Source organism: Aotus nancymaae, unplaced genomic scaffold (genome assembly GCF_030222135.1).
Source record: "Aotus nancymaae isolate 86718 unplaced genomic scaffold, 86718_ANA_hifiasm-v0.15.2.pri h1tg000011l, whole genome shotgun sequence".
Classification (NCBI taxonomy): domain Eukaryota; kingdom Metazoa; phylum Chordata; class Mammalia; order Primates; family Aotidae; genus Aotus; species Aotus nancymaae.
In genome coordinates, this window is record NW_026988422.1 from 22,060,160 (window position 1) to 22,079,347 (window position 19,188).

Consider the following 19,188-nt stretch of genomic DNA (forward strand, 5'->3'; position numbering starts at 1 on the left):
AGCAGCTCTGAGGAGGCAAAGCTTGCCTTTGGATTCTGTAGATACTTGGGCTGCTGCCTTTGCTCTGAGTTTGGGTGGGACTGCTGCCTGGACCCTGCTATCAGGTGAACCCACTAGCTGACCTTTGCAATCAGGCAGAGTTGCTGGGCCACAGGGTGTATTCCTTGGCCAGGTGGTACCCCTATTTGAGATCTGCACTTGAACAGTGTTGCAGGCTGGACCCCGAATTTAGGTGGAGTTGCTGTTCTGGACCAGTGGACCAGCTGCAATGCTCAGGGGAAATGCATGATTGAGCATGGTGGCTCATGCCTGTAATCCCAGAGACTTGGGAGGCTGAGATGGGAGGATCGCTTGAGCCCAGGAGTTTGAGGCTTCAGTGAGTTATGATCATGCCACCACACTCCAATGTGAGTGACAGAGATTCCACCTCTAAAAATAAAATAATAATAAATGCACATCTGAAGTTTGCCTCCCTGCCTAGGTGGGGCCTTAGAGTGGGCTTTGAGACTGAACTGAGGGCTGTTCCATATGTGGCAGAACTAGTCCCTGCAATTTGCAAAACTACACTATGATAGACATCTTCCACCTGGGGCAGGTCCTTGAGGCTGAGCTGAGCACTGTTTAAAATCCCAGGTTTGGCCTAACTCTCCCCTGCTTCTTTCTAAAATGCTCTGTGATGATCAGCTCCCTTCCTGGGCAGGGTCCTCATGAGCTTTGAGGCTGGTCCTGGAGGCTGGCTATCTAAAGATTCAAGCCAGGTGGAATTTCCTACCACTTCTGGAAGTGATCAGCTCGGCTTTGTGGTGCGCTATGCTGTTGGCTAGTACCTCTGATTGGGCACCACCGCTGGCAGGTACACAGAGCTACCACCAAGGTCGGCATGCTGGTTGCCGTGAGCTCTGCCCCCTAGCTTTGTTGCTGCCTGGTCTGAGGGGATTTAGCTGTGCTGTTACCCAGTGTGTTCTCTGTGAGGTGAGACTGGAGTTGGCTTCTTGGGAAGCCTCTTGGAATGCTAGGGAAGCTATATGTTTGCCTCTGGTTCTCTTTCCACTGTGGAAGCTGGGAGCCCTGGGGATTCCTTTCTGTGTGGTACTATGCTGACTTGGGGGAGTGGAAGGGGTGATGTGGTTAAAGTGAGATCATTTCTCTTATATATCTTGAAATTTTTATTTGATTTTGTGGTCCATGCAGAAGTTTGGGACTTATTCCCAAGTTTTGGGTGGGGGACGGTTTGGTTTTTATTTGTTTTTTGTTTTTTGACACGGAGTTTCGCTCTTGTTGCCCAGGTAGACTACATGGCACAATCTCGGCTCACAGCAGCCTCTGCCTCCCGAGTTAAGCCTCTGCCTCACTCCTGCCTTAGCCTCCCAAGTAGCTGGGATTACAGGCATGTGCCACTACACCTGGTTTATTTTGTATTTTTAGTAGAGACAGGGTTTCACCATGTTGGTCTGGCTGGTCTCAAACTCCTGATCTCAGGTAATCCACTCACCTTAAGCCTCCGATAGTGCTGGGATTACAGGTGTGAGCCACTGTGCCAGGCCTTTTTTTTTTTTTTTTTTTATTTTGAGACAAAATTTTGCTCTTATTGCCCAGACTGGATGATGGAGTGCAGCGGCCCAGTGTAGGCTCACTGCAATCACTACCTCCCGGGTTCGAGCTATTCTCCGGCCTCAGCCTCCTGAGTAGCTGGGATTACAGGCATCTGCCACCATGTCCAGCTAATTTTTGTATTTTTAGTAGAGATGGGTTTCACCATGTTGGCCAGGCTGGTCTCAAACTCCTGATCTCAGGTGATCCACCTGCCTCAGCCTCCCAAAGTGTTGGGATTACAGGCATGAGCCAGTGTGCCAGGCAGTTTTGTTTTCACAAAGGTGTTCTTGTCTGCAAATAGAAGCTAGTTCAAGCTTCTGGTGAGGAGGGTACTAAAGCCTCCTATTCCACCATCTTGCTGACATCTTGTTTCACTTTTTCAATGGTGCCTATCTTCATAATCATTTCTGGGATAAATAGCCAGTTATCATCGAATTTATATTCCCTTTATCCTATCTTGATTGTAAGTGTGGCAGTTGGAAAGCATAATCTATACCTTCTCTTTGCCTGGGGTAGTAAGTACATTCAACATTGTGCCAGTTTTATTTTTATTTTTAAAAAAAGTGTCCTTCATTTGGCTTTTTTAACCTCTTACCTGTTTTCTTTTCCACAGTATTAGATTCATTTTTGAAGAAAAGTTATGATTCTTTCTAGTCATAATTGTTGCAATAATAGTTTATATTTGTTCAAATCATATACTTGTATATGGTTTTAACATGTAAGTGCTTTCATGTATGTTCGTTCACTTGATTGTCACAATAAAACATTTAGATTAGTAAATGTTGTAATAAATTTTAGGTATCTAAGTATTTTTGAATTTATTTTATCATCTATAGTAAAATTTTACATTTGCATTTTACTTTACAGGTTTGAAAGTACCTCTGTTAATAACTTCATTATTCAATAATAATGGTTAATCCTGTAGGGGAAGAAAAAGACTTCTCTACTTTCTTAGGTTCTGCAGTTGGGACTTGCTAATTAAATTAACAGATAGGAGAAAAGGCATATAAACTTTATTTGATGCTAATATTTTAATTTTTATGTGCATGGAAGCCATTATAGAAAAAGATTGAAGACCTGAGAAACTGTTAAACCTGGGGTCTTATATAACATTTTAACAATGGGCAGTAAATTGTGGAGAAGTGACAAAAAGGGAAATGTATCTGGGCTTCTAGGGGCCACAAATTATGAGAAGATACATATATGGGGGGAACTAATGGAAGATAGAAGTTATTTTAGTACAATTTGTGCAGACCCATCTCAGTGCTGACCTGTCCCCAGTGATAAGGGTTGTTGTCCTGTATGGGAGAGGGAAGGGGAAACATCATCACAAAGGGAAAAATTCATTCTTGCTTTTAGGCAGATAGGGAGGGGACAAAGAGTTCTTTCTGTGTTTGCTGCTTCCCAGTTGCCTTCGGCTGAAAATAATCATTAGGCTAAAGTGACGTATTTTGGAGTAGCATATTCTGATCCCCTTCTGTCTAAAGTTCAGAAAATAAAAATAGCCATAATTTTATTACTATAACAACCGCTATCATCTCTTGTCTCCTTTTAAATAAGTAAGGCAACTTAAAATCTCTTTAGCTGATATCTTACAGAATTATTTTGGGATTTTGCAAATTCATGTCTTTCGGTTATAGGTGAGAGTATCTTAATTTGTAAGAACTCCGAGAAATCAGAAGGCATAGCTCTCCTTCAGGGATCTCTAAAGCCTGTTTGTAGCTGTCTGCAAAGACGAGAAGGAGAAGAAGTAACTGCCAGCATGATACGAGCTATTCTGGAGGTAAAAGAGAGTTTGCTAAATTACCATTTGCTCTTTTATGCCTAAATTAAAGTGGTAAAATATTAGTATATGAAAATCTTAGCTTTATGGGTTTTTTTAGTTTTTGTTTTGTTTAATTTTGTTTTGTTTTTGTTTTTTTGAGATAGAGTCTCACTCTGTTGCCCAGGCTGGAGTGAAATGGCATGATCTCAGCTCACTGCAACCTCCTCCTCCCAGGTTCAAGCGATTCTCCTGCCTCAGCCTCCCAAGTAGCTGGGATTACAGGTGCACACCACCATCCCCAGCTAATTTTTGTACCTTTAGTAGAGACCGGGTTTCACCATGTTGGCCAGGCTGGTCTTGAACTCCTGACCTTAGGTGATCTCCCTGCCTTGGTCTCTCAAAGTGCTAGGATTACTGGTGTGAGACACTGTGCCTGGTGCTTTATGTTTTTTTTTTTTTGAGATAGAGTCTCGCTCTGTCACCTAAAGTTTCAGATGGATTTAATGATTCATTTATTTTTCTTTATAAGAAAATATTTTATCTGCTTTAAGGAGAGCTTTTCTGTTGTCATTAGGTGTTCAACAGCTACAGTGAGTGGTGATGGAAGAGTTAATAAATAATCTCTACATTAAGATTTTAAGAACTTGTTTTTTGAGATGGAATCTCGCTCTGTTGCCCCCAGGCTGGAGTGCAGTGGCATGATCTTGGCTTACCACAACCTCCATCTCCCAGGTTCAAGCAGTTCTCCTGCCTCAGCCTCCTGAGTACTGGGATTACAGGTGCACGCCACCACGCCTGGCTAATTTTTGTATTTTTAGCAGTAACGGGGTTTCACCATGTTGGCCAAACTCATCTTGAACTCCTGACCTTGTGATTTGCCTGCCTCGGTCTCCCAAAGTGCTGGGATTACAGGCATAAGCCACCATGCCTCGCCCATTCTAAGAAAATTTTAAAAAACGAGAATGGAATCGCTTACTTTCTTTTATATCCAGAGGGCTTGCATGTTTTAGTAAAAAGTTACAGAAATTTTCAAATATTTTCTTTCAGATAATAGTTGGTGGAGTGGCAAGTACATCACAAGATATGCATACTTATGCTGACTGTACATTTTTGGCTGCAAGTATGAAAGAAGGGAAGCAAGGAATTCAGAGAAATCAAGAGTCTGTTCAGGTTGGAGCAATTGAGGCTTGTGTCATGTGGCTGCTAGAAAATGAATTCATCCAGATTACAGAAGCCAGTGATGGAACAGAAGGTAAGTGTGACTTCTCAGTTGCAATTTACTCACTTTTTCATCTTAAGTGAGTGTACGACTGCTCAGTAAATGGAAATTGTCTTTTCCTGTAGTATAACAGGAAAATTGATTTTTCTGAGCAGTGTATCAACTCATTTTCAGTAAATCAGTATTGTATTTAGCAACTTCAGACAATTATTATAGAGCCTGCTCATACATTTTCATGCACTGGATAAGGTACTATTTGTAAAATTTATCCGCCGAGAGGGTTAGCTTTGGAATACAGAAAGATAGTATTTTGTTTTATTTTGAATGTTCCTCTCTTTTTTCACCTTAACCCTAAACCAGGAAAGGTGTATCATCCAACACATCTTGGTTCGGCTACTCTTTCTTCATCACTTTCTCCAGCTGATACTTTAGATATTTTTGCTGACCTGCAAAGAGCAATGAAGGGCTTTGTTTTAGAGAATGATCTTCATATCGTCTACCTGGTAAGTTCTGTTGTCTTAACGATTATGTTTGTGAAAATCGGGAGAAAAAATAGATACAGAATCCTGAACATCAAAGATACCCTAACAAAACATCTTGTCTGTTTTCCTTGACTAGGTTAGTACTGGTGGGAATAGAGAAGAAGTAAGAAGGGAATTGTTTTAAAATAACAATCTAAATGTTCTAGTTACCTTTTAATTTATTTTCTACAACTTCCTTTCAAAAAAGACTTGAGTTGGTTTATAAAAATATATATATTTTACAATATATAAAAGAACAGCAAAGGAGAATGGGATATCAGAAAATTAAAGACAAGATCATGATATAAAACTCAAGCAAAGGTTGGGACACAAACATGCATGCCATTAAGTCATGTCCAATGCTGGTGTCAACTTTGATTCTGGGTTTTCTAGCAACTAAAAGAAAGAGGGAAGCTTGATTAGTCTTAATATTCGTAAGATAAAACAAAACAAGTTTAGGAAAAACATTGCATTTCCCTGAGTAAGAGAAATTTAGTCCTAAAAGGATACTTTGGAACTTAACAGTGTTGGTAAAAATCTATAATAAATGCAATAAGGAATTTTAAAAGTTTGTTTACATTAGACTAGAATACTCTATGAATACTATTGTGTATAACAGAGATTTTGAAAAGAATTGGATAGTGTTTGAGGTCATATTGTTTGGCAAGAACCTGATCAGAAATAATTAATTTTGTCAGTTAAGAGCAGATGCATGCATTTTGATAAGCAAGTGATGATAGAGGGAGGTGGGTACAATTGAAATTCTCATTAGAATGAAGGGGGCTTATCCGGAAATGTGTTTCAGTAAAATACCAAGTAGTGAGCATAGGGGAAATGTCTAGACAGTGTCAATTTTCTTTTCTTACAAACACATGTAATACATGGTGATAATAGGCTCAAAGATCTGTGCCCAAGAATGTGGCTGGGAGGAATGTCAAAGCAGGTCTCACCAGTCATCTATCATGGCCTTATAAATAAGTCTCATTATTTATACAGCGGCTGATTGTGGGCTCTAGGGTCAGATTGCCTTAGTTCAACTTTCAGCCTCATCTCTTAGTAATTGTACAACCTTGATTAAGTACTTAATCCCTCTTAAGATTCCATTTTCTCATTTGTAAAATGGAGATAATACTACTCACCTCAGGGCTGATAGTCTTTGATGAATCCTTGGTATCTGAATAAATCTTTAATAACATTATCTATTATTTCTAGTAAATTCTCCCATAAACATTATGTAAACCATTTGCCAAATTACCTAACTATTCCTGTCCCCTCTCTAAAACATGTAGACTCTTGGCACTGTTAGTATGCTGAATGCTTGTGGTTAGTGATCTTTTTTACTTCTCTCACAGTTCAAGTTGGATGCCCTTCAAGAGTTAGTTGTGTTTCCAAACTTGTTTATGCCAGTTTGCTTCTGAGAAAATTAGACTGAGGCAGAAGGATCACCTGAGGCCAGGAGTTTGAGACCAGCCTAGGCAACAGAATAAGAATCTGTCTCTACCCAAAAAAATTAAAAATTAGTTGTGTGTGGTGGTGCATGTCGGTAGTCCCAGCTACTCAGAGAGGCTGAGGCAAGAGAATCACTTCAGCCCAGGAGTTCCAGGTTATAGTGAGCTATGATCACGCCACCATACTTCAGCCATGGTGACAGCAAGAGACCCCGTGTCTTAAAAACAAACAAAAAATGGGTGAGATAACTGAAAGCTCTGAGAAAAAGTTACAAGAATCTAGACAGGGAAGAAAACAAAAGGATACTGCACAAAGTTTCTTTTGCAAGTATCTTTAATTTCTTTTCTTTTTTTTTTTTTGAGTAGAGTCTCATTCTGTCACCCATGCTGGAGTGCAGTGACACAATCTTGGCTCATTGCAACCTCTGCCTCCCAGGTTCAAGTGATTCTTGTGCCTCAGCCTCCCAAGTAGGTAGGACTACAGGTGCATGCCACCACACCTGGCTAATTTTTGTATTTTTAGTAGAGAATGGAGTTTTACCATGTTGGCCAGGCTGGTCTCGAAGTCCTGACTTTAAGTGATCCACCTGCCTCAGCCTCCCAAAGTGCTGGGATTACAGGTGTGAGCCATCACACCTAGCCAATGATTATCTTTAATTTCTAACTTCACATTACAAAACAGAAACTGGATTTCTTAGACACTGTATTGTGGTTATGGTTTAACCAAGAAAGCCATAGTAAATTCCAATCAACAGACTCATGCTCAAAAGGCCTTGACCCCTAGGTCATTGACAATTAAAATATACTTATGTTTTACATTAGACAAAACATTTTGTGTTTGCATGTGTTATCTTATATTTTGAATATATAAAGCATTTCTGTGATTCAAAAGTCAGAACTATATCAACAGGAATAGTCAGAGAAGTCTGACTCCTATATCCATCCCTTGCATGCCTTTCCACCCACCTTTTATAAATGACTGTTTTCATTCATTTTTTAATGTATCTCTTCTCTTCTTCTCTTTTTTTTATTTTTTTTTTTTTGAGATGGAGTCTCGCTCTGTAGCCCAGGCTGGAGGGCAGTGGCACTATAGCTTAAGGCACAACTTCCGCCTCCCTGGTCCCAGTTCAAGCAATTCTCCTACCTCAGCCTCCCAAGTAGCTGGGATTACAGACACGAGCCTCATGCCTAGCTAATTTTTGTATTTTTTAGTAGAGACGGGGTTTCACCATGTTGGCCACTCTAGTCTTGAACTCCTGACCTTATGATCCGCCTGCCTCAGCCTCCCAAAGTGCTGAGATTACAGGTGTGAGCCACCGCACCTGGCTACAAAAATTATCAAGCATATTCTTCACTTTTTTATACACGAGGTAGCAAGCTGTGCACAGTATTCTATACCTTTTTTTCTTAACAATATATCTTGGAAATCATATCAATTGATTTTTTATTCTTTTTCATAGCTCTACAATTCTGTTGTGTAGGTGGATGTATCATTGTTTATGCTATCAGTTCCCTACTGATGGACATTTGGATTGTTTTCAATATTTTGTGGCAAACGATGCTGCAGTAAATAACGTGGTACACACAGTGTTTAGTTTTTATGGAGGTATATCTTTAGGAAAGACTTCTGGAAGTGCAGTTGCTGGGTAAAATGTAAAACCATAAGTGGTTTTGGTTTTGCAGAGTTGACCTCTGTAGAGTTTGTATTATCTTCCAGTTTTACCAGTGATATATGAGAGTAGTTGTTTTTCATGGCCTCACAAGTAGAGAGTATATTGTTAAGCTTTTGTATTTTTGAGTGTAGTTTTAGTTTACATTTTTTTACATTATGAGTAAATTTGGACATTTTCCCCATTTATATAAAATGTGCAGAGTGGCAGTCTATAGAAATAAAAAGAACATTTAGTGCATTAGTAGTTACCCAGGGCTGGGGGAGTATGAGGAGGTTGGATGAAAATGGGGAGTGACTGCTGATGGGAACAGGGCCCCTCACTTCCCTCTCCAGTGAATTGTCCATGTCTTTTGCTCATTTTTCTGTTGTATTTTTTTTAAGTTTTCAAGTTTTTTTATTTATTAGGGAGATTGATGCTTTGTGATATTAGTAGAAGGATTTTCCTCTTGGTTTTTCACTTTTCTTTCGTCTTTGCTTACTGTATGTTTTATCTAGCATTTAAAAAAATACAGTTGAATTTATGAATTTTTGAATTAGAACTTTTTTTGCTCTGAGATTATTAAGGAATTTACCCACATTTTCTTCAAGTAATTGTATAGTTGTGTTCCCCTATTTGAGCTCTGCTTCATTTGGAGTGTATTCTGGTATATGGTTCTTCAGTTTCATGTTTTTTTCAAAATGGCTATATGTAATCTCAGCATCATTTATTAAAAGGTTAATTTACATAATGACTCGAGATGGCAACTTTTATCTTCTGTATTAATTTCCATTTGTATTTGGGTATATTTCTAATTTCCAGTTGTCATTATATGTCTGTTTCACTTCTTAGTCTGATAAAAGTCCAGTTTGACTGATTTTTTTGTGCCAGTACCTCTGTTTTCATTAAAAACTTTGTGGTACGGCAAGTTTCTCTTCATTGCTTTCATTTTTCAATGTTCATAGCTATTCTGGTTGGCTTACTGTATTAGTCCATTCTCGCACTGCTATAAAGAAATACTGGGAGACTCGGTAATTTATAAAGAAAAGAGGTTTAATTGACTCATGATTCTGCAGGTTGTACAGGAAGCACAGTGGCTTCTGCTTCTGGGAAAGCCTCAGAGAGCTTCCAATGATGGCAGAAGGTGAAGGGGAAGCAAGCACATCTTATGTGGCTGGTGCAACAGGAAGAGGAATGAGAGAGAGAGGCGGGAGGTGCCACACACGTTTAAACATCCAAATCTCGAGAAGTCACTATTGTAACAACAGCACCAAGGGGGATGGTGTGAAACCATTAGAAACCATCCTCATGATCCAATCACCTGCCACCAGGCCCCATCTCCAGAATTGGGGATTATGTTTCAACATGAAATTCGGTGGGGACACATATCTAAACTATATAAGTCTACCTTTGGGCCCCTAAATCTCATGACCTTCTCACATTCCAAAATACAATCATCCCTTCTCAACAGTCCCCCAAAGTCTTAACACATTCCATCATTAACTCAAAAGTCCAAAGTCTCATCTGAGACAAGGCTAGTCCTTTCCACCTATGAGCCTGTGAAATAAAAGAAACTAAATTACTCCCAAGACACAATGGGGATATAGGCACTGGGTATATATTTTCATTCCAAAAGGGAGTATCTGACTTGATCAGGTTTTATAATTCTTTTTTATGTTGCTGGATTTGGTTTGCTAGTTGTTTTTTTTTTTTTTTTTTAAGACGGTGTTTCGCTCTTGTTACCCAGGCTGGAGTGCAATGGTGCTATCTTGGCTCACCGCAACCTCCGCCTCCTGGGTTCAGGCAATTCTCCTGCCTCAGCCTCCTGAGTAGCTGGGATTACAGGCCCGCGCCACCATGCCCAGCTAATTTTTTGTATTTTTAGTAGAGATGAGGTTTCACTATGTTGACCAGGATGGTCTCGATCTCTTGACCTTGTGATCCACCCGCCTCAGCCTCCCAAAGTGCTGGGATTACAGGCGTGAACCACCACGCCCGGCCTGCTAGTATTTTATTGAGAATCGTTGCAGTTGTTTCATCTGTATTTATAAGATACATTGACCTGTAGTTCTCTTTTCTTATGATGTCTTTGTGTGGTTTTGGAGTAATACTAACTTCACAGTATGAATTAGGATGTATTTCTTCCTCTTCTGGTTTTTTTTTTTTTTTTTTTTTTGTATAATTTGTTAAAGATTGCTATTGTTATTTAAATGTTTCGTAGATTTCACCAGTCAAGCCATCTGGGCCTGGGCTTTGGAGTAAATGTTTTGATGATTAATTTAATCTCTTTACTTATTATAACTATTCAGAGTTTCTATTTTTTCTTGAATGGGTTTTGGTAGTTTGCGTATTTCCAGGAAATAGTCCATGTAGATTATCTAATTTGTTGGCATTTAGTTGTTCATAGTATTTCCTTATAATCCTTTTTATTTATGTAAGGATGATGGTTCCTCTTTTATTCTTGATTTTAGTAATTTGAATCTTCTCACATCATTTCTTAATCAGTCCAGCTAAATATTTTTCAATTTTGTTCTCTTTTCATTCTTGTCTGTTTTTGCTTAATTGATTTTCTCCACAGTTTCTTACTCTTTATTTCATAAGTTTCTGCTATTTATTATTTTCTTCTTGCTTTGGGTTTACTGTGCCATTCTATTGGAAGATGAGGATTTTGACTTGAGGTCTTTTTTTTTTTTAAATATAGAAATGTAAAATTATAACTCTCCTTTATTACTATATTTCCTTTAGTACTATTTTCACTATATCCTATAAGTTTTGGCATGTTTTCATTTGTCATTTCCGTTCATTTCAAGGTACTTTGCAAATTCTATTGTGATTACTTCTTTGACCCGTTGTTATTTAATCGTGTGTTCTTTAATTTCCACATTAAAAATTTTTTTCATGCTTTCTATTTTTATTGTTGTCAGAAAATATACTTTGTATAATTTCAATCCTTTGACATTTATTAAGGCTTGTTTTAGTGCCTAGCATATTGTCTCTCCTGGAGATTATTTGATGTGAGCTCAAGAACATGTAGTCAGCCCTTTGTATCTATGGGTTCTGTATCTGTGGATTCAACCTACCACAGATCAACAATATTTTCTGGGCTGGGTGCGGTAGCTCATGCCTGTAATCCCAGGCATGGTGGCACTTGCCTGTAATCCCAGCTACTCGGGAGGCTGAGGCAGGAGAATTGTCTGAACCCGGGAGGCGGAGGTTGCAGTGAGATCACACTTTGTACTCCAGCCTGGATGACACATTGAGACTTAGTCTCAAAAAAACATTTTCTGTACTGAACTTACAGTTTTTTTTTGGTCACTTATTCCCTAAACAATACAGTATATTAGCTATTTACATAGTATTTACCTGGTATTAGGTATTATAATTACTCTAAATGATTACTCTAGATATGGCAGGATGTGCATAAGTTATATACAGATAGTATCATTTTATATCAGAGACTCGAGCATCTTGTAAATTATATAAAATGATTTTAAAAATAAAATCACGGATTTTGTTATCTGCAGGAGGTCCTGGAACCAGTCCCCCACAGATAACAAGAGACAACTATACATCCTGCTGTGGTTTGGTGGAGTTCTATAGATGTCTCTTTGGTCTAATTGACTTAGAGTGTTACCTTAGTTTTCTATTTCCTTTTGATTTTCTTAGTAGTTCTATTCATTGCTGAAAGTCAGGTATTGAAGTTTTTAACTACTGTCTGGTATTCTCAGAGAATTTGTTCCCCTGTACCTCTTTTACTGCTTTTTTGAATAAAGGGAATATTTTCTAGTATAATCATGAATTGTTTAAGGACATTGAAACATTCTGAGAATTGCATCGTCAGGCAATTTTTGTTGTTGTGTGAATATTATAGACTGTACTTATAAAAATGTAGATGGTATAGCAGGCTGCACACCTAGGATATATGGTATAACCTTACTGCTTCTAGGTTACAAACTTGTTAGGCATGTTACTCTACTGAATACTGTAGGCAGTTGTAATACAACAATAAGTATAATGCAACATACTAGACGTTATGATGACTATGATGTCACTAGGCAATATTAATTTTTCAGCTCCATTATAATCTTATGGGACTGCTATCATATATGCAGTTTGTCATTGACTAAAATGTCATTATGCAGCACAAGACTGACATTTTAAATTTTTACAATTTTTTGGCTTTTTTTTTTTTTTAGTGGTTACTCAAGGGATTATCAGGTACAGCTTAAAATTTATACTAACTTAATTGCAGTGAGATATAGAAATATTCTATTTTGAATAACTTTTTTTGTGCCACTGTTACTACATCATTATGTGTTACAAACCTAACAGTGTGTTGTTATAATTAGTATTTTATGTAATTTAATATTTTTAGAGAAGCTGAGAGAAGAAAGGAGAGCAAATATACGTTTACAGAGTTTGGTTCATTAACATTTTTATTTACTATTGTGTTTTTTTCTTCATTTATTTCTATGGATTTGAGATACCATCTCTTGTCGTTTCCTTAGTCCAGTACAGCTTTGCTTCTACCTGCCTCCTGTGGGCTGATACTGCCAAATACATTGTAATTTTTATATGTTATAGGCCCAACAATACAATTATATGCATATTGGCAGGGCGTGGTGGCTCACACCTGTAATCCCAGCACTTTGGTATGCTGAGGCAAGTGGACCACTTGAGGTCAGGAGTTTGAGACCAGCCTGGCCATTGTGGCAAAACCCCCATCTCTACTAAAAATATAAAAATGAGCCATGTGTGATGGCACATACCTGTAATTCTAGCTACTCAGGAGGCTGAGGCATGAGAATTACTTGAACCTGGGAGGTGGAGGTTGCAGTGAGCTGAGATTGCACCTCTGTACTCCAGCCTGGGCAACAGAGTAAGACCTTGTCTCAAACAAACAAACAAAAAAACCTAATACATTACAATTCTATGCATATTGTTTTAAAAGTTGCTTTTTAAATCAGTCAGGAGAAGAAAAGAGTAATATGTAATGATACTGTTTTTATATATACCCACATAATTCCCTTTGTTGATTCTCTTTGATTTTTTTGTTTGGAATTAAAATATGGTTTTGAGTGAGTTTCTTTCAACCTGAAGAGCTTTCTTTTTTTTTTTTTTTTTTTTTTTTTTTAGACGGAGTTTCACATTTGTTACCCAGGCTGGAGTGCAATGGCGCGATCTCGGCTCACCGCAACCTCCGCCTCCTGGGTTCAGGCAATTCTCCTGCCTCAGCCTCCTGAGTAGCTAGGACTACAGGCACGCACCACCGTGCCCAGCTAATTTTTTGTATTAGTAGAGACGGGGTTTCACCATGTTGACCAGGATGGTCTCGATCTCTTTGACCTCGTGATCCACCCGCCTCGGCCTCCCAAAGTGCTGGGATTACAGGCTTGAGCCACCGCGCCCGGCCAGAGCTTTCTTTAGCATTGCTTTCTTTCTCTTTCTCTCTTCTCCCCTCCCCTCCCCTCCCCTCCCCTCCCCTCCTCTCCCTTCCCCTCCCCTCCCCTCTTCTCCCCTCCCCTCCCTACCTTCCCTTCCCTTCCCCTTTCCCTTTCCCTTTCCCTTCCCTTCCCTTCTCTCTTCTCTTCCCCTTCCCTTCCCCTTCCCCTTCCCCTTTCCGTTTTTTTTGAGGCAGAGTCTCACTCTGTTGTCAGGCTGGAGTGCAGTGGTGCAGTCTCTGCTCACTGCAACCTCCGCCTCCTGGGTTCAAGCAATTCTCCTGCCTCAGCCTGCCAAGTAGCTGGGATTATAGGTATGTGCCACCACTCCTGGCTAATTTTTTTTGTATTTTTAGTAGACACAGGGTTTCACCATGTTGGCCAGGCTAGTCAGATTTTGTTTATCTGGGAATGTTTCTGTTACATTTTTATTTTTGAAAAATGACTCTCCTTTTTATAAGATTCTTAGTTGAGGCTGGGCATGGTAGCTCATGCCTGCAGTCCCACCACTTTGGGAGGCTGAGGCAGGTAGATTGCTTGAGCCTAGAAGTTTGAGACCAACAACATGGTGATACTCCGTCTTTACCAAAAAAATACAAAAATTAGCCGGGTGTGGTGGTATGCGGCTATACTTATAGTCCCAGCTACCTGGGAGGCTGAGGTGGGAAAATAGCTTCAGCCCAGGAGGTAGAGGTTGCAGTGAGCTGAGATTGTGCCACTGCACTCCAGCCAGAGTGACAGAGCCAGACCCTGTTTCAAAAAAAAAATGATGTTTAGTTGACAGATTTTTTTTTTTTCTTTAAGCAGTTTGAATATGTCATCTCACTGTATTCTCTGGCCTTCTTGTTTCTGGTGAGAAATTAGCTCTTAATCTTATCAGGTGTCTCTCATATATGATGACTTTTTCTTGCTGCTTTCAAGATTTTTTTCTTCAGTTTTAACGTTTTGACTGTGATGCGTCTTTGTGTGGATCTCTTTGTATTTATCCTGCTTGGAGTTCACCGAGTTTCTTGGATATATAGATTAATGTTTTCCATCAAATTTGGAATACTTTTAGCCATAATTTCTTCAGGTATTTTTCCTTTTTCTTTCTATATTCTCCTGGTACTCATTGTGCATATGTTGGTACACTTAGTGTTTCCCATATTCCTTTAAGGCTTTATTCATTTTTTCTCCTTTCTCCTCCCCTTCTGTCAGTTTGCATAGTCTTTATTAATCTATCTTAATGTTTGCTGATTCTGTCTTATGCCAGCTTGGATATACTGTTGATCTCACTAGTGAATTATCGATTTTAGGTCCAAGTTTGATGGCTCACACCTTTAATCCCAGCACTTTGGGAGGCCAAGGCAGGAGCATTACTTGAGTTCAAGAGTTCAAGACCATCCTGGGCAACATAGTAAACTCTATTTTAGTTATTGCACTTTTTTTTTTTTTCTTTTGAGACAGGGTCTTGCTCTGTCTCAAGGCAAGAGTGCAGTGGCACAATTATGGCTCACTGCAGCCTCGACTTTCTGGGCTCAAGCAGTCTTCCCACCTCAGCCTACCAAGTAGCTGGGACCACAGGCATGTGCCATCATTCCTGGCTAAGTTTTTGTATTTTTTTGTAGAGACAGGGTTTCACCATGTTGTCTAGGCTGGTCTCGAACTCCTGAGCTCAAGCAGTCCTCCTGTCTCAGTCTCCCAAAGTGCTGGGACTGGGATTACAGGCATGAGCAGCCACCATGCCTGGCCAGTTATTGTACTTTTAACTCCAGAATTTCCATTTGGTATATATATATATATATATGGAATTTCACCATGATGGCCAGGCTGGTCTTGAACTCCTGACCTCAGGTGATCCACCCACCTCGGCCTCCCAAAGTGCTAGGATTAAAGGCGTGAGTCATCACGTTCAGCCAGTTCTTTTAAAAATAATTTTCTCCTCATTGTATTCTCTACTTAATGAGACGTTGTCATCCTGCCTTTTACTTCAAGCATGGTTTTTGTTTTTTTGATCATATTTATAATGTTTGCTTTGAAGTCTTTACTTATTTCAATGGCTGGACCATCTCAAAGGTATTTCTTTTGATTTATTTTGCCTGCTTTTCCCCGTGTTTGAGACACATGTTCCTATTTCTTATATGTTTCATAATTTTTGTTGAGTATTGACATTTTGGGTAATATATCAACTCTGAATATTGATTCTTTCCTCCTTTCTGTCCTCTATGTTATTGATTCTTTCTTGAAAATTACTCAGAATACTGAGGATTGTACCTATGGTTAGAATATTCATATTAGAAGTGTCTATGATTAAAAACTTAGGTTCTGGCCAGGCGCAGTGGCTGACACCTCTAATCCCAACACTGAGAGACTGAGGCAGAAGAATTGCTTGAGGCCAGGAATCTGAGACCAATTTGGGCAACAGAATAAAACCCCATTTCTCCAAAAAAATTAAAAATTTAGGCAGACGTGGTGACACTCACCTAGTAGCCCCAGCTACTTGGGAGGCCGAGATGGGAGGATTGCTTGAGCACAGGAGGTTAAGGCTGCAGTGAACTGTGATCCCAGCCTGGATGACAGAACAAGACCTTGTCTCAAAAAAAAAAAAGACTTGGGTTCTATAAAATCCAGTTTGTATCCTTAGTGATCTCTTTTCCATTTCTCTTGGCAGTGTATTGTTCGTGAATAAATGATGTTTCCATATGAATGAGGTATTATCATAGTTAGACATTTTTATAAATTCTGAGACCTTTGTCTTTTTAAGTAATTTTATTTTATTGTAATTTTTTTGAGATGAAGTCTTGCTCTGTTGCCCAGGCTGGAGTGCAGTGGCACAGTCAAAGCTTACTGCACCTCAAACTCCTGGGCTCAAGCAGTCCTCCTGCCTTGGCCTCCTAAAGTGTTGTGATTACAGGCATGAACCATAGCACCTGGCCATTTTATTTATTTATTTTTTTAATTTTCTTTTTCTTTTTTTTTTTTGCATGCACTTAGGGCATAGCCATTTTATTTATTTTATTTCATTTTTTTAGAGACAGAGTCTCACCCAGTCAGTTGGGCCAGCTCACTGCAGCCTCAAACTTTTGGGTTCAAGCGATCTTCCCATTTCAGCCTCCTGAGTAGCTAGGACTATAGGCGCATACCATCATGCCTGGCTTTTGTCTTTAATATGAAGTTTGTGTATAATTTTTTTTTTGTAATGGAATAGTTTTAGTTAATTAATAATACTTCTTCCTTTTAGGTTACACCTATGTTTGAGGATTGGACTACTATTGATTGGTATCAATTTTTCTGTTTATGGGAGAAGTTGCCAACTTCTATGAAAAGGGTGGCAGAGCTAGTGGGAGTTGAAGAGGGGTTCTTGGCTCGCTGTGTGAAAGGAAAAGTAGTAGCCAGAACTGAGAGACAGCACCGACAAATGGCCATCCATAAAAGGTAAAGGTCAAGATCTCTTGGCTCTCTGGTATTTAACACAGTGTCTTGCATGTAGTAGATGCCTATTGTAGTCACTTTAATTGTCAATAAAATCAAAATTTTGGCAGAGTATAAGATTTTTCAGTTTTCTATATCTTCTGAATTTATTGGTATTTTAGTTTCTTTCTGCAACTTACAGTTTAGCAGCTGTTATATATAAAGATTTTATCTTTTAAAGTAGAATATTTAATTCTCTTTTGCAAAGAAGGTATGGCTCGGAAGAACCGCCAACTTACTGTGACTTCACTTGGGGTTATGCTTTGTACCATGCTTAGAAGTGATGCATTACCAGTAGGGAAGAAGAGCTAATTAAAAGATTCAGATGGAGAAATTGTACAGGCTGTTAGCTTCTTTGATGAATTGCTGCTTCTTTGAAATGTAATGAAATTGGCTGGGCGCAATGGCTCATGCCTATAATCCCAACACTTTGGGAGGCCAAGGTGGACAGATCACTTGAGGTCAGGAGTTCGAGATTAGCCTGGCCAATATGGTAAAACCCTGTCTCTACTGAAAATACAAAAATTAGCTGTGCATGGTAGCACACACCTGTAATCCCAGGTACTTGGAGGCTGAGATGGGAGAATCACTTGAACCCCGGAGGTGGAGGTTGCAGTGAGCTGATACTGCACCACTGCACTCCAGCCTGGGAAACAGAGTGAGACTCTGTCTCAAAAAAAAAAAAAAAAAAGTGAGGGGATGCGCGCGGTGGCTCACGCCTATAATCTCAGCACTTTGGGAGGCCAAGGTGGGCGGATCACAAGGTCAGAAGATAGAGACCATCCTGGCCAACATGGTGAAACCCCGTCTTTACTAAAATACAAAAAGTAGGTAGGTGTGGTGGCGTGCTCCTGTAGTCACAGCTACGCGGGAGTCAGAGGCAGGGGACTCGCTTGAATCCGGGAGGGGGAGGTTGCAGTGAATGGAGATTGCGCCACTGCCCTCCAGCTTGGCGACAGAGTGAGACTCCATTTCAAAAAATAAAAATAAAAAAGAAATATAATGAAATTATTTCTTTAAAAAAACATTAATCTCTAGTATATTATTTACAACATGGTTAAGTATAAATTTTATAAGGATTTATATGCTTGGATTATTTTTGCTCCTTTTTTTTTTTTGAGACGGAGTTCAGCTCTGTAGCCCAGGCTAGAGTGCAATGGCGCAATCTCGGCTCACTGCAACCTCCAACTCCCGGGGTTTAAGCAATTCTCCTGCTTCAGCCTCCCAGGTAGCTGGGATTACAGGAACCACCACAACACTCGGCTAATTTTTTTATATTTTTAGTAGAGACAGGGTTTCTCCATGTTGGCCTGGTTGGTCTCGAACTCCTGATCTCAGATGATCCGCCAGCCTCGGCCTCCCAAAGTGCTGAGATTACAGGTGTGAGCCACTGCGCTCAGCGCTACTGTTGTTTTTTAAACCAGAATTGGATGCTGTATTTAGATTCTGTCATCTTACTGAAGTAATGATATACATGTAACTGTATATCAAGTTATCTTTTAAATTTTTGTGCCATCACCTTTCTTGAACCGAGTCTCATTTCTTGATATTAGCAGTATTAAATATGGGCAACTTTTTGTTATACAGACATTATTTCTTTACTGTAGTACTAATGCATGTCAAAACTTGCTTTGCAAGCATTGATCTCAGTCTTTGTCCACTAACCCTATTTTCTATTAACAATCTTACCAGAATGTATTATATAAGCTCTCTATTGCCTTTCAGGTTCTTAGTCATTTTGCAACACGCAGTATCTCCTAGTAGACATAAATGATCTCTTGCCATGTTTTTGGTGATTTATTCCCAGGTTTTTCACCAGTCTTGTGCTATTAGATTTAATCAGTGAAGTGCCCTTAAGGAAAATTATTCAAAAATATGGATGCAATCGTGGACAGATTCAATCTTTGCAACAGTCGGCTGCTGTTTATGCAGGTCAGTTAAACAAAGGGTTTCACATTTATTTAAGACTGTGACTTGAGGTCAAGTTTACTTATTTTTTCAAATTCCATTTTTTTGTAAGCCTCTTTATTTTTATTTTTTTATTTTTATATTTATTTTTTTGAGACAGAGGCTCACTCTGTCACCCAGGCTGGAGAGCAATG

At 39.3% G+C, this 19,188-nt stretch overlaps 1 protein-coding gene across 11 annotated transcripts in view; it reads left to right on the forward strand.

Moving 5' to 3' along the window:
- Positions 1 to 19,188, forward strand: part of POLQ (DNA polymerase theta) — a 113,800-nt gene that overhangs the window by 31,054 nt on the left and 63,558 nt on the right. For all 11 annotated transcript variants that reach the window (XR_010342014.1, XR_010342012.1, XR_010342008.1 and 8 more), the window contains 5 exons: positions 3,234 to 3,376; positions 4,406 to 4,610; positions 4,938 to 5,080; positions 16,857 to 17,050; positions 18,894 to 19,018. Coding sequence is in view for 2 of the 11 variants with exons in the window: in XM_064374686.1 (XP_064230756.1) it covers positions 3,234 to 3,376; positions 4,406 to 4,610; positions 4,938 to 5,080; positions 16,857 to 17,050; positions 18,894 to 19,018 (810 nt within the window). In the remaining 9 variants the exon portion in view is untranslated. The remainder of the gene's footprint in view (positions 1 to 3,233; positions 3,377 to 4,405; positions 4,611 to 4,937; positions 5,081 to 16,856; positions 17,051 to 18,893; positions 19,019 to 19,188) is intronic.